The 16,664-nt window shown below is 39.5% G+C and overlaps 1 protein-coding gene across 2 annotated transcripts in view; it reads left to right on the forward strand.

Moving 5' to 3' along the window:
• ascc3 (activating signal cointegrator 1 complex subunit 3) overlaps positions 1–16,664 on the forward strand; it is a 238,337-nt gene that overhangs the window by 49,894 nt on the left and 171,779 nt on the right. For both annotated transcript variants that reach the window (XM_028030745.1, XM_028030743.1), the window contains exon 8: positions 150–275. In XM_028030745.1, the coding sequence (XP_027886546.1) occupies positions 150–275 (126 nt within the window). The remainder of the gene's footprint in view (positions 1–149; positions 276–16,664) is intronic.

The following is a 16,664-nucleotide window of genomic DNA, read 5'->3' on the forward strand; positions in this document are numbered from 1 at the left end:
TTATTGCAATAATTTTTGAGACAATTAATCGTTGAGCAAAATTTGTTATCATGACAGGCCTAGTTGTTCCAAACTTTTTTTAATTATTACTTTGAGCTTCCAGGGCATTTATTGGGTCTTTAACATTTTGTTCTGTCTGTGACATTTAGCTGCTGTTGCCCGAGGGTATCCACAGAGAAAACAACAAGATATATGAAGAGGTGGAAATCCCATACAATGAACCCATGCCTGTTGGTTTTGAGGAGAGACCAGTCTACATATCTGAACTGGATGAGGTAAGTTAATCTGTAAGGTAATTTTGTTAAACTGTTTCCTCTGTTTTTCAGAGGGACTGGTACTTTTGTAGCATCACAGTGTAATGTTCATGTCATTTCATAACTCTATAGCTAACAAATCTAAAGACATTTACAGCGTCAGAATTAAGAGGAAAATGAAGCAACTAAACAGCTGAAGCATGTGTGCATCGTTCCAGAACAAAATGCATAAAATATATTTTTTTTTTGAGCACATTTGCAAATATTTCTATTTGTAATTGTTAAAGTTTACCTAAAGAAGCAACTGTGGGATTACTTTTTAATTGACCAGTAATTGAAATAATTAGTTTCAAGGCACCAAACAACTGCTATAAAAGGCCCTCTGTTCCTCTTTAGGAAAGTCGTTAATGCTTTTGTTATAAGCTGGTATAATTGTTAACTAGATGCAATGTAGTATTAAAACTTGAACCCTGACAATCTCAGATTCTGTGATAGTGCTATGAAATCAACAAACACAAATAAAGCAAGAAAATGATGTGCTGATAGCTGGTGGTGCAAGAAAGAATCACTGGGATGATGACCTAACTGGCATATTGCTTTCTCTTTGAAGAGGAAGAATAGACCTTCAAAGAAACAATTTGAAGAGAAATCTGACCGAGGTTTATAAGAATTGAAGTGCCCATTATATTTAATTTTACAGCGTTGGTTTTAAATCAGATATTTTTTTTCAACAAGAACGGCTTTCCTTCTGCTTCCGCCTATATCTTTTGTTCTGTAGGTCATATTGTACTCACTTGGTGCAGCTGATCACAGCTGAAAGTTGGAGATTGTCACAGGATCATATACTTGAGTTACAACACAGTTTTATCGAGTTGTAGTATTAACATTTCGAAGGGTAAAAGTATTAGATTAAAATCTACCTTTTTGAGCTTTACATCATGTTATAATGGTATTCCCTCATCAAAAACATACATTGATTCTTTTCCATGCTTCAGAAATCTCTGTGGCAGCCAGTCAGCTGTGCAAAACACTTGGGTAGACAGAGTGCTGCCTTCACGATGCAGCTCTTCCTCAGAACTACAGTTTGTGTAACACAGAGGTGTAAACACAAGTCACTGAGTAAGAGTAAAGTGAAATATTTTGTACTTAGAAAATGCTTGTTAAAATCTGAATATTCTTCTGAAAGTATGTAGTTGAAATTAATTTAAACTGCTAGCAGACACAGTACAGGGTACACCCATTAACAGTACTAAAATGAATACAAAAATGTAGCAAAGAAGAGATATTAGTTTAAAAACCTTTAAAGAAACTGACTTACAGAAATACAGTTAACCAAAATACACCTGGTCCTTAAAAGCAACACTTACTTTCCTACCTGGCCATCTCTTTGCAGCAGGATATAGACACCTGCTGGTCTATATCCTCATGTTCTGATCCTCTGTAGGGGCTGGAGGAATTGCTCTGTTCAGTAATGCCTACAAGCGTGGCCTGCTTCAGCTGCACTCTGCTGGTCATACTAGAATAGAGAAATAGGAGAACACCATTTTAATTTCATAACACAACACAGCAAAAGGCATATTACATATAATTCGAAATAAAACTAAATACAAGACACATACACAACAATTACCATTAAAAAAAGACAGAAATTATGTGAATATTCTACTTCACTGTGTGATCTACCAACTTGGTTTTTCATTTTGCATCTGGAAGAAAATATATATTCAAGAGTTACATTGCCTCTCCTCATCCACAGTCACTTGATGTGTGGTGCAGATTAACGTGGACCTAATGACACCCTGGTGCAGTGGTCCAGTGTGTTTTCTCACTTTAGCTTCAATGCTAGTTAATACACACATGGAGGCATTACAGTTTTTAACACATATTTCTCCAGATACATTTGATATTTTCAACTCTTAATGTAACTCTATAAAAGTGTGCTGGTTAACGAATTTAAAAAAAACTGATGAATATTACACAAGTCTAGTTTATACACTTTACCTAGTGCTACCATTAGCTAGCACAATATGCTAACAGGGACAAGATATATGACTGCCGTCATATAAGTTGTGTAAGATTTCTTCTTTGAAAAATAGATGGACACTTTAGTAGCCATTAGACTTAGACTTAGACTGACTTTATTGTCATTTTGCATGCACAGGGTGTATACAGAACGAAATTTCATTGCATACGGCTCAGGACAGTGTTTTGAGCTTCCAATGTTGTGAGGTTACTCCAGAATAAAATAAAATACAGTATAAAACATGAATATAAATATAAAATATAAAGTGCAGGACTGACAGTAAAAAGGAAGTTACTTAGCTCTGTACATGTGCAAGGTATAAAGTGGAGACTAGATTTTAAGTGCAGTCCAGTTAAGAGTTCAGCAGTCTGATGGCAACTGGGAAAAAGCTGTTTCGGAACCTGGTGGACCTGCACCGGATGCTGCGGAACCTCTTTCCAGAGGGCAGCAGGGAGAACAGTCCATGGTGGGGGTGTGAGGGGTCACTGATGATGTTTCGGCCTCGGGACAGGCAGCGCTGGGATGAAATGTCCTGAATGGAGGAAAGGGGGGCCCCGATGATCCTCTCTGCTGTCCGCACCACTCTCCTCACGTTCTTCCAGTCGGAGGCGCTGCAGCCTCCACACCACACAGAGAGGCAGCTGGTCAGAATGCTCTCTATGGTGCTTCTGTAGAACGTCTTGAGGATGGGCGGGGGCAGGTGTGCTCTTCTCATCCTCTGCAGGAAATACAAACGTTTCTGTGCCCTCTTGACCAGAGACGTGGTGTTCACAGTCCAGGTGAGGTCGTTAGTGATGTGCACCCCCAGGAATTTGGTGCTGCTGACCACCTCCACAGCCGAGCTGTTGATGAGCAGTGGAGCGTGGCTGGGCCGGTTCTTCCTGAAGTCGACGATCATCTCCTTTGTCTTGTCAACGTTCAGGATCAGGCTGTTGTCTCTGCACCAGTCCACCAGCTGCTCCACCTCCTCTCTGTAGTCCAGGTCGTTGTCGTCTCTGATGAGGCCCACCACCGTTGTGTCGTCCGCGAACTTCACGATGTGGTTGGTGGCGAACCTGGGGACGCAGTCGTGTGTCATCAGAGTGAACAGCAGAGGGCTCGGGACGCAGCCCTGAGGGGAGCCTGTGCTGAGGGTGATGACATCGGAGGTGTGTTGTCCGATCCGGACTGACTGAGGTCTGTCGGTGAGGAAGTCTAGCAGCCAGTTGCACAGGGGGGTGCTGAAGCCCAGGTGTCCCAGTTTTCCTGCCAGATGCTGTGGGATGATTGTGTTGAACGCTGAGCGGTGTAATTTTGTGAAGATTACTTACCATTCACATTCTGCGTCCCAAAACGAAGCAGCAAGTTTTGCAGTTCAGGACAGAGTGCTGACATTACAAAGAGTCAGTCATCCACTTTAGTCAGTGCTAAAAGGTTTAGCGCTGTCTTACATTGTTCGTCTTTAGGTCCCGCCCAGGATGTTCATGTGAGATTCACAAGCAAAAATTTGAGAAGCGCAACCAAAAAAAGGAAAATCACAACCAAAGATTTCTGACACACCCAAATAAGTTTGTTTTGCAAAAAACGTTTTCACTTCATGAGACAAAGATTTGTGATTTTAATAAAAAAAAAAACAAATTTCTATTTTGTTAAAATCATTACAGTTCTAAAAGTTTTGATCACAATTTTATTTTTTTAATTTGAGGTTAGGTCTTTATGATTGAATAATTGTGAAACAAATTTAACTCCATACTGAATGCTGCTTTTCCATGTTTGGTTCTGTTTCTGGGGATGCAGAGCAGACCAGAAGCAGAAGACCTGAGAGCTCTGGAAGGTTGATACAACAACTGCAGATTTTTAATGTGTATTATATCACTGCTAAACTGTTCAGTGATTTATAAATAAACAACAGTATTTTACAGTCTATTCTCTCCATGGAAGAACTGTCGAAGTGGTGCGATGTGCTCTATCTTCCTGGTTGTAGTCCAAATGCAAGCAGCAGCGTTTTAGATCAGCTGCAGCTGGACGATTAATTTTTATTTATGCAGACCTGTGAAGACATTGTTGCAGTAATCAATGCGACTAAAGATAAACAAATGAATGAGTTTATTGTCGTTCTGATAATGTTATTGTTTTGATTTTTATATATATGTTTATAGAACAAGCAAAAATTTGATAATAATCCCCAGTTATCCTTTGTCAAGTAACAAAACTTTGTTTCGACTATCATACCACAATCAATTTTCTAATGCAAAAGTTCCCTTTAAAGATGAAATCAGTGCCATTCACTCCACCTGACACCAATTTTTATGTTGTAGCTGAATATTGTTAGCTGCTGTTTTCTTTTTTCTCAGTAAATGGAGAGACCAGGGATTGCAGTGTCCAGTGAGTGATGTTCTTTCTTAATAGAAGTGTTGTAGCTATCAGCCAGCTGTCAGGTAACACAATGACCTGCCAGTCTGACTGACACCTTGACAGACAAATCCACATGCTAGTGGTACATACATCCCCCCAGCCTACTGGAGAATTACCTGACATCTCTGCAGATATTTTATAGGAGGGGAGAATGCTAAAAAAGCTGCAGCTCAGCTTGCTCTGGTCCTTTGGGTGGTGGACTCCACCACAGTCTACACACAACATTGTCTTTTAATGGCTCAGCTCCCACTGTGTCCGCAGAAGTGGGTTTTGTAATCCATCAGTACTATATCACTAGTGAAGATGTAGTTGTACTAAAGGTCAGTCCCTCATCTCTATGTTTGGTCTTTTATTTATGAAGACGGTGAAGTACAACGCCTGTGAACCTATAAAAGCATTTTGTTGCACTTCACTCCCTGTCACTCACCATAATAAGGATTCTGCTTTTTGGTGTGTGTATGTGTAAGAGAATGTTTTGTGTGTCTGATGCCATACCAAATTGATTAATGAATGGTTTAATCACATCTGCACCATTGCTCTTGTTTCCACAGGTAATGAGAGTGGCTCAGGTGTTTTTTGCACTGAGAATGGCGTAGTCCCTTCAGTGCCTGTCAATTTCAATCTCCATCATGGTTGTCCCATTGATTCCTTCATTAGCCATGGAATATTGGACTATTATACAAATGCCTAAGTAATAATGATAAAAGTCCGTAGTATTCTGGCTGCTTTTGAAAGCTTTGTCTCGTCAAAGCCCTTCCACACATGTGCAACATGGCTAATTGAGTGTATTTTGTTTTAGAGTTACATGGTCTGCCTGACGTTGTTAGTTGTTAGACCCCATTTTCCAAAGCTGACTGATCTACCTTCATCTTCCAGCATTCAGGTGCTGGACTACATCTTGCTGATATCAATTGTAACCACATATATGGCTATGGCGGTGGAACAGGGGCAAAACACAACCCATGTATGGAGGCCTTATAATTTATATGCTGCAACGTACTACAGTATATACATATACTCTTACTAAAGGAAAAGAAATACAAGCATTACCTGTAATATATGGTAATATATTTTAATATTGCCCTAATACATTTTGGATTATACTATATGTTGTAAGTACACTCTTATGTATTTATGTATTATACAATATATTATTCATATATTAGATGAATATCGCATGTAATATAATATTCAATATATATAAAATATTCATGACTGTCGCTTTTCATATATTGCATTATATTAAACATCTACAGTATGTACAGGGGTTGGACAACCCCTGTATGAAGCACCTGGTTTTAGACCACAATAACTTATTAGTATGGTGTAGGGCCTCCTTTTGCGGCCAATACAGCGTCAATTCGTCTTGGGAATGACATATACAAGTCCTGCACAGTGGTCAGAGGGATTGTAAGCCATTCTTCTTGCAGGATAGTGGCCAGGTCACGACGTGATGCTGGTGGAGGAAAATGTTTCCTGACTCGCTCCTCCAAAACACCCCAAAGTGGCTCAATAATATTTAGATCTGGTGACTGTGCAGGCCATGGGAGATGTTCAACTTCACTTTCATGTTCATCAAACCAATCTTTCACCAGTCTTGCTGTGTGTATTGGTGCATTGTCATCCTGATACACGGCAACGCCTTCAGGATACAATGTTTGAACCATTGGATGCACATGGTCCTCCAGAATGGTTCAGTAGTCCTTGGCAGTGACGCGCCCATCTAGCACAAGTATGGGGCCAAGGGAATGCCATGATATGGCAGCCCAAACCATCACTGATCCACCCCCATGCTTCACTCTGGGCATGCAACAGTCTGGGTGGTACGCTTCTTTGGAGCTTCTCCACACCGTAACTCTCCCGGATGTGGGGAAAACAGTAAAGGTGGACTCATCAGAGAACAATACATGTTTCACATTGTCCACAGCCCAAGATTTGCGCTCCTTGCACCATTGAAACCGATGTTTGGCTTTGGCACGAGTGACCAAAGGTTTGGCTATAGCAGCCCGGCCGTTTATATTGACCCTGTGGAGCTCCCGACGGACAGTTTTGGTGGAAACAGGAGAGTTGAGGTGCACATTTAATTCTGCCGTGATTTGGGCAGCCGTGGTTTTATGTTTTTTGGATACAATCCGGGTTAGCACCCGAACATCCCTTTCAAACAGCTTCCTCTTGCGTCCACAGTTAATCCTGTTGGATGTGGTTCGTCCTTCTTGGTGGTATGCTGACATTACCCTGGATACCGTGGCTCTTGATACATCACAAAGACTTGCTGTCTTGGTCACAGATGCGCCAGCAAGACGTGCACCAACAATTTGTCCTCTTTTGAACTCTGGTATGTCACCCATAATGTTGCGTGCATTGCAATATTTTGAGCAAAACTGGGCTCTTACCCTGCTAATTGGACCTTCACACTCTGCTCTTATTGGTTCAATGTGCAATTAATGAAGATTGGCCACCAGGCTGGTCCAATTTAGCCATGAAACCTCCCACACTAAAATGAGAGGTGTTTCAGTTTCATTGTCCAACCCCTGTATGTGTTTATATATCCCAAAATATATGTAATTTTATATTTATTAATATTCACCATCATGTATTAAGATTTATGTGAGAAAATGTATTCGTAATATATGTAAAAACCAGTAACGTGCGGTCAGGGGAGGTGAGGCTCTGCCTCACCTGTCATCATGGAAAAATAATATATAATGATAAAATAATTTATATTGCTATTTTCACCCTGTGGTTTGTACAATGAAGTATTTATTTTTCATTTAGGTTAACCAATTTTGATTATTTTTTCTTCAAAATTCCTGAATTTCTGCAGCGGCTGAAAGACTCAGCAGCGAGCTGAGCCTCACCTTCGATTGCACAACCCCTCTATAACTGCGCTGGCTGCCATTGTATGAGAGCACGTCCCTCCTGTCTGTACGTCGCCAATGAAGTGGTTAAAAAAAACACAATATATAAATTGATTTTCCATAATTTAGCTTATGTATATAATGTACAGTGTTTTTGTCACGCCCTGCGACAGACTGGCGACCTGTCCGGGGTGTACCCCGCCTCTCGCCCGGAATGTAGCTGGAGATAGGCACCAGCAACCCTCCCGACCCCATTAGGGACAAGGGTGAACGGAAAATGGATGGATGGATGGATGGATGTTTTTGTCACCAACTGTGTGCATAACTTGTGTGCTGTGGAGAGAGAATGATTTATCTTAGTGAACAAAGAATTATGTTCGGCGTGTGCGTTTATATCTCAACATGCTGCTCAGCGCATGACTCTGTGTCTGAGCTGATGAAGTTTATGTATGTTGTTGGCCGGTGCACTCGTGGTTAAGCGGTTCAGCCTGTGGAGGAGCTTACGCGCCTGCATTATTTCATTTTATTTAATTATTTTTCTGGTTACACAATGCATCAAACCACATCAAATGCTTTGTCCACTTAGCCAGAGTTACTGTGCGTGACAACGCGGAGATCTGAAAAACTGGTCCCATAAAGCTTGAGCAACAAAACAGTTCCTGTGGCCCTTACTAAACTAAACATGTTCCTGTGAAGTGTTGTATCTGAAATCCAGACATTCAACTCTTGGCAGTGAGTTTCTGACCATAATATTTACCAAGAAAATTCACCAGTGTTATTTTGGCAGTAAGTTTATATTCCACTCTCAGCTGTTGCTGATAATGCATGTGATGTCATCAGTTCTGTTGTTGCTAAGATACAGACACAACACCCCAATGCATTTGTGGCAATACCTGGTGATTTTAATCATGCCTCACTCTCTTTACCACTGGCAACATTTCACCAGTTTGTTAGCTGTTCCATCCGGGAAAACAAAATTTTGGATTTTTTTAATGATAATGTCAAGGATGCATATGTCTCCAAACTAAGACTTCCTCTGGGGAAATTGACCATAATCTTGATTTCTCTGCTCTGAATACAAATGCCTTGTGAAGAGGCTGCCTGTTAGGAAGATGATTGTTAGGAAGTGGTCAAAGGAAGCAGAGGAGGCCCTCCAGGCTTGTTTTGAAGCAACTGATTGGACTACTCTCTGCCAGCCACATGAAAATAACATCGGTGCCATGACTCAGTGTGTGACTGACTTTACAAACTTCTCTGTGGACAGCAGCGTCCCCACCAGAACAGCAAAATGCTTCCCGAATAACAAACCCTGGATCACCAATGACCTAAAGGAACTGTTAAACAAGCAAAAAAGAGCCTTTAGGGAATGAGACAGAGTTATTGAGGAGTAAGCTCAAAGTCAAGATTAGAGATCAAGGAGAAGTACTGGAAGAAGCTGGAGAATAAACTACAGAGAAACGGTATCAGAGATGTGTGGTCAGGGATGAAGAAGATCACAGGCTTCAAGCAAAAGGAGAATCAGATCAATGGAAGCCTGGACAGAGCAAATTAGCTGAACACATTTTTCAACAGTTCAGGAACAAGCTCATCATCATCCTCTCCCATACATCATTGTCCTCTACCATACAAACATGTCACCTTACTCTGACCCACTGCTTTCCTGTCAAACCTCTTCCACATCAGTTATGGACTCTTCTGCTTCCACAAGTTTGTCTTCAACCAAATCAGGAAGGGAGCAGTGCTCAACACATCAGTATCACCTAGTGGACGGGTGGAGGAACTGCGTGAGAGTGTTGATGTGGCGAGCGGGTATCATTGCCAGAGTTCCCGCAGTCGCCATAAGGCCAGAGCGGTGCTGAACTGCGAGGGCTTTCAACACTGTTTCCAGCTTTAATTTTAATTGTATTTTTTGCTTGTTGTTTGCTGCATTTAAGATTCTATAGGTGTGGGTTTAAATAGCATTTCAGTGGTGATGTCTTCCCGTAACACAAAATGACCCAGTAATGTTTTTACATTTCTTGTCAACTTACCATCTTTTTTTTTTTACCCCTCCAGGGGGTCTTTTGTGGGCTCTAGTGTCCCTTATGTGATAGTAGGCTGACAGGAAACAGGGAAGGAGAGGGGGGAAGACATGCGGCAAATGTCGTTGGGTCCGGGAGTCGAACCCGCGACGGCCGTGTCGAGGGCTCAAGGCCTCCAAATATGGGTCACGCTAACCCCTACGCCACCACGGCACGCCCAACTTACCATCTTTTAATACAAAATCATGGTGGGACCGCTAGTGGACCTGTCGGTGGACCGCCTCGGCACCCCGACCACCCAACTTAGCAAGTTTTCTGGAGGAAGCAATGTGTTCCTTATAAAAATGTTTAGCTCAATTTGAGAGGACCCAACACACTGGGCTAAAAAATCTCAAATACTTAACATCAGATTTGTAATTTTTGTTCAGCAAGTCTAAGATAGCACTGAGCCCCGTGTGTGCCGTGGAGGGGCCACATCAAAATTGAATTAGGAAATGCAATTAAGAAGTATTAATTATACATGGAGGCCTGTTAAGTTGTGCCACTTCTTTTCAGCACAGTGCTTATTACACTGCCTTTTGCACATCAAAGTAGAAGAGGGCAAGCTGTCAACAGTGTGGAGAATCACAGGATGATGGCAGATCAGACTGGAATGACAGCAACAGGCAACCATACCTTTGCCCTCAAACTGAGAGTAAAAAGCTCTAGTGAGGAGCTCTTTACCTGGCAGGGTTAGGGTAACCCTAACCCTATCCCTTGTTACCATCACCACCAGAACATTGTAATAATTTAGTTCAGTTTGTTTATTTAGATCTGATTCACAACAAATGTCTCAAGGCACTTTAAAAACCAATGAACCATTTTACAAACAATATACAGTTAATATAACTATACATTAATCATTTAAGCAGATTTAAGTCAATCACATACAATTTGATAATAATTATAAAAAATGCTGCCAAGTTCAGTTAATTATTGCAATTACTAAAATGTTGGAAAACCAACGGACAGCACAGAGTGACAAATTTGAAGTAATGTATGGTGTTTTAGTCTCATACTGGTCAGTGTTCTAAATAAGTTAATCCAGTCTGGAAAGCCAGTTGAAATTTGTAATTTGAGGAAGAAAAGAGGAAACCTGCAGTGCTGCTGGCTTTACAGCAGACTTGAGGGATGTCTCAGAAAGTGGAACTGAAAGTCTTAAGGTGCGTGATATTTTTTTAGGGCTGAAACAATTCCTCGAATGATTCGAGTACCTTGATTATTAAAATTCCTCGAGGAAACTTTAATAGCCTCGAAGCAAATTGTGTTTTATCATTTAGTGCACAGAGTTCTGGCCGGGTCATTATTTGCATTGTGCAGAGCTCTCACTTCTGCCTACGAGTTTTTGATGAAAGCTAAGTGTTAGCAGCATAACGTCAAATTTTGAAGTTTGGTCTGGGTTATCATTCTTGGGGGACAAATAAGCATCCTTAAAAGGACTGGTGCGATGCCTGAAGTACGGCAGTGTTTCGGAGCAGCCTGGTGGTTATGAAAAGTGAACGGTGGGGAAGAGCGCAGCCGGTGTATTTATACAGGTGAGTGAACAGACTGAACACTGCAAGCGACTGTGCTTTAGATGTGTAGCTTTGCGAATGAACTGGAAAATTTATTTCATCCCGCTCTCAACAAATGGGTGATGGAGCGCATCATGGTGGTACATAGCTGGTAAATGTTTCTCTGTGTGATGAACGAAGGTGTCGAATATAGTTGCTAACATGGACACAAAAACTATAAATGGCTGGGCAAAGTGAGAGTTCATGTATTAAATTGATTAAAGATGAATACATAAACTAAAAGCTGGAGTGTAGATATTATTTTATAAGCATATTTGTGAGCCTGATTCTTTATTCATCCATTTTCTGTACATCCTTGTCCCAAATGGGGTCGGGAGGGGTGCTGATGCCTATCTCCAGCGAATGTTTCGGGCGAGACTGCCTTTTTATTATTAAATCAAATATAATTGCAGATTTTTATATAACTTTTCTTCAGGTTAACTTTGAAAATGAGCTACTATTGTTACAAGTTAATTTGAAAAACTACAGAAAAGTAATTGTTAGGGATACTCAAATATGAAAAATTTGACTGATATTGATATCCGATAGTAACATCCGATAGTAAATATCCGATAGTTTTGTTGGGTTTACCAATGTTTTATTTCTTTTTTTTATCCGATTACTTGATTAATCATAAGAATAATCAATAAAATACTCGATTACTAAAATATTTGTTTACAGGAGCCCTAATATATTTGCATTCAAACAAATTGTCTAATCCATGTCTGCTGCTTTTTTTTGTGTGTGCGCATGGGGTGGCTAGAGAGCATACAGCCAGTACTCTGCAGCAGAAATGATTGATGCTTTTTTCATTTAAGTTAAAATGATTTAATCTTTAATTTAACTGTTTCTAGTTTTGACATTAGAACCAGAATAACAGTACTTAATAAATCCCCATGGAAAATTCTTGTGTTACAGCTGCAGCAATTATAAGAGCATGAAAAGGAATAAAAAATAAAATCACCAAAACCAACTACAAATATGAAAGAAAATATACCCATAGCAAATAGTAAAAGTCTAACTAGACTATCTACCAGGGGTGCACCGATTTATCGGCCAGCTTTTACTGGTACAATACAAAGAAAGAACCACAGACAACATTTGAGTTTTCAAGCAAGCTTTTGCAAAAGGAGAAGACACAGCGTACTCTGAACAGTTCACCATGTGTTCTGAAACTGCAGTAGAACTTGCCTTTTATTAACACAAAACAAAAGCAAGGGGGCTGGTGCTGATAAGATTAGGAGTCCCCAGGAACTAACGCATACCAAACGCAGTTTTACGACTAAGGAATCTCTACGTAGGGGGGACACAGAGTATAAACAAACACGGGTTTACGGCTAAGGAAACTCTCAGAAGACCATCTTCAAAGAACATGTTTTAAGGGTTAAAAGGAAGTCATCTCTGTCTCACACACATGTTCACACTTAAGCAATAGATGACCCTAATAACACTACTAATGTAATAGTGATAATAAAATTATTCTAACAATATTGGTGCCGATTTTCTTAATTTTGGGAGATTGGTGATCAGCGATTTTCACATAGGAAGCCGATCTTATCCACCGATCTTATTTAGCTTGGCAAAGGTCTAAGAATCAACCACTGTCCTCTTTTGTGCCCCAGTGAGAAAGGTTTGACTGATAGACCTTTCTCTTCAAGTTATGTCTGCACGTTTATATTTAACAATAGTGACCTCCCTGTTGCCAACCCAACAACTTTCCTGCTGTATTGAGCAACATTTCAGACAAAAAAAATTGGTATCAGCCAAAATCGAAATCGGCAGTTAAGCTTTTAAAAAGATCGGTAATCTGGTGATCGACTACAAAACTTCTATGCACCCCTACTATCTACTTTATTTATAAGTTCAAACAATTTTAAAATAAATGAAAATAAACACTTATGTAGTTATTTATATGTACCACATAAATATACACAATACACCAAGCTGAATAGATAATCTAGATCTGTTTTCAATTCAAGATATTGCACATGTTGATTATGCTCAAATAATTTACAAACATGACTGCAAAGATTGTAATATCTGTAGTATACTTTTATAAACAATATCTTTCATTTTTAACTTCAATTAGTGCTTTTTATTTCCACTTGAAGCATATACAGGGATGCCTTATTCCACTGTCGTACAATTAGCAGCATCACTTTTTGATTTGATTGTAACATTATTCTAACCTGACAATGTCCTTAAAATTTAGAAGAACGTTTCTAGGGGCTCGGATCAGTAATGTTTGGTTAATTAAGATAGTGAAAAGTGCTGAAATTTTTTTACTTTAACTATGAAGTACAAAAAAATAGTGTAGATGTAACATCACATTGGTTGTGGATATTTAAACATAAAGCTTATTGTTTTTCTGCTGGTCTTTATAACCTTGCCCATATTCATTTATGGAGGCAAACTTTGCTGTGTTCCAGTGAAAGAGGTGGTGCTATTGTAGCATTAATTATTTGTGGATAGAGTCAGTGCTGAGGCAATCAAAATAGAAAGAAGTGGTTCTAATTTAGGCACAGGCTCCAAACCATCACTAAAGCTGCGAAATCTTTCTGACACAATCACAGGTTTCACACTAATGGAGGAAAAAAACAATACAATCATAACCTTCTGAGAGCAAGGTTTTTATATGAAATAAACTCCGTCGATAGAAAATGTTTTAACATAAACATAAGATTTATCCCACTGTTCATTATGAATAAAATACATAAATTCAATTTAGTTTTCTAATGATTCCTGCTGTTTTTAAATGATCAAGCTCATGCGCTGCTGAAGAAATCTGCGATTCACTTGACTTAAGTAAGCCTGGCTCGACATAGCTGCACCTCCAGAGCCTGGTTTGGTCTTTGTGAAACACAAAATGCCAGGATGAACTATGTCAAGCTATGTCAAAGCTATGTCAAACCTGGCTTTACCTCTGATTTGTATTGAAAAACAGAAAATTTTCCAAGCACATTTTTGTCTTTCAACCTTGTCCTATTTCTGTGCTCTTCTAATACCAGGAAAAATATGTTTTGTTGAAAGAGTATGAGTTAAGGTATTATTCTAATGTAGTAAATAAATGCAGAAAAAGCAATAATATAGTATGAAAACTGTTGATATAAGTCTATAAAACTGCTAATAGAAAATGGTTACTTTGTTCAGTTTTTAAAGATTTACTTATACACTGTTGTGGTTCAAGACCTCTTTAGCATAATAGAGAGATTGATGGTATTATCAGAGATCTCAACAAATCGCACAAGCCTGCTGGTGGAGAACGAGAGAGGCAGGCAGGAACAAAGATCAGTTTAGAGAATATATTCAGATGAATGAATTTTCTGTTTAAAATAGACTATCCATAAAAATCTGTCAAAAAGAGCTATAATACTAAAACGTTTGAGTGTGAGTGGGAGGTAAGAGTCATTCATTACTTATGCCTTTCATTTAACCCACGCACATTATGGCTCTCCTGTAGCTGCTAAAAAGCAAAGCTTTCTGCATTTCTTAATCCCTCAACCCCTTCAGACCATTTCTGTGAACATGTAGCATTTCTCAGAGCAAGTTAGAAGCCTGAGTGGATTCTGTTCAATAAGAAGCCCAGTCTATATGGTGTGCATCTGTTTTTCAGTGTTGCCGACTATTTTTGAGTCATCAAAAAGTAAGTAAAGCTTGTAGTTGATGCAAATGCGGAATACATCAGCTCCACTACAGAATGGCATTTGCTCTCACTCACAACACACACAGTAACAGATCTATTGAATAAATTAGGAAGGCTTTTACCACAGTAGCAGGAGCAGGATGCCTGGATTATGATTCATTAGTTAAAAAGCACCCTAATAAATTCACCACTTTTAATGTTTTGAAGTCCTATTAAAGGCACACTGAGGCTTGTGTAACCCTGTTTTCCATTACAGCTTTCAATAAATGACAATCAGCACTCTATCTAAATACCAAAGAGGGGAAACATCAGACTTTCCAAACTGCCTTTCAAAATCATTCTAATAAAAGCCAAAGACTTATTAGGCATTGTGTGCTGCCATTTCAGAGGAGTGAAGCACTTTGTTCCAGAGTTGGGCAGGCTTAAGTTAATGAACGAAGTTGCTACTTGACTCTAAATGATTTCCATTGCTCAGCAGAAGAGTTTGCCTATCAATCTACATCAGTTTCCCAGGACCATCCAAACACAACTGACTGAGAAGAAACTGACTCGTTAGCCTAACCCAGTTTTCAAACAATGAAGGCACAGAACATGTAACCGAAGCAATTCTTCAATCATTCAATAATTTTTTACCATAACTGTTCAAAGAGCCAGGAGTGTTAAAATGTATTGTTTGATTAATCATGAATTCAAAATAAGTCTTCCAAAATGATGTGGAATTATTACAATTCATTACATTTTTAAATAAATAAAAAACATCAAAAGTTGACCCCATGAGGAAAAAAACTAATTTGATTTAATGCACATTATTGGAGCTACAGTGTTTAAATAAATCATAGTTGAAACTAGAAAATTTCTGAAAACAATTTAACTGGGCCTGCTAAAGTGTGCTATTGGTTGGAACCCAGCGTTCTGACTCTAAAACTTACCATCACTTCTATTCTTAGCTACAATGTACTCAATAGCATGTGGAGAATTAAAAGCATGTTGACTAATCAGCATGCTAAAATTAGTATATAAACTAAAATGAGCTAAAATGCTAATGTTAACCTAAATGTTCTTGCATCTTGTCTTACTCCATTAAGTATGCTAAACATAGCTAATGAATTACAAAATAGCTAAAACCTATTTTAGGGAAAAGGCTAATGCTTCTTTCCCCACTAGTGGGAAGCAGTGCACTGGTAATATCGTGGCATTCAACCACTCAACGTTTGGTGGGAAATATTTTTGATGAGTTACATTATTTTAGCCCTACCACTTGCACTGGGTCAAGGAAACATCCTAGCCTAGAAGGGTCATAAGAGAACTTCTGAAGTTGACTTTAGGAGAGTGGGTTTTATTTAATGATGTTTGAATAAACATCATTAAATGTTTATTCAAACAACAACTGCCTTCTTGCTGGAAATGTGCTATATTTGAACAATTATATTCACAGATTGGTTATAATTATAATCAAGATCCCCTGCAGTTTGCTTATCGCCGTGGAGCTGGAGTTGATAATGCATCGTACGCCTTCTTCAACAAACCTACTGTCATCTGGACAAAGCAGGCACCACCATGAGGATCATGTTCTTTGATTTCTCCAGAACATTTAACACAATTCAGCTTAATCTGCTCTTTGAGTAACTCAAGACACAGGTGGAGGCCTCAACAATTATCTGGATCTATGACTACCTCACAAACAGACCACAGTTTGTGGACTGAAGGACTGTGTGTCAAACCAGGTGATCAGCAACACAGGAGCACCACAGGGGGCTGTACTCTCACCGTTCCTTTTCACACTTCAGATTGACTCTGCAGTTGTCAGGTGTATCAGAGATGGACAATAGGCTTGTTACAGCCCCCCCCCCCCCCCCCTTTTTGTGAGGAGGGGAGTAAC

The sequence above is a fragment of the Xiphophorus couchianus genome, chromosome 11, assembly GCF_001444195.1.
Source record: "Xiphophorus couchianus chromosome 11, X_couchianus-1.0, whole genome shotgun sequence".
Lineage (NCBI taxonomy): Eukaryota > Metazoa > Chordata > Actinopteri > Cyprinodontiformes > Poeciliidae > Xiphophorus > Xiphophorus couchianus.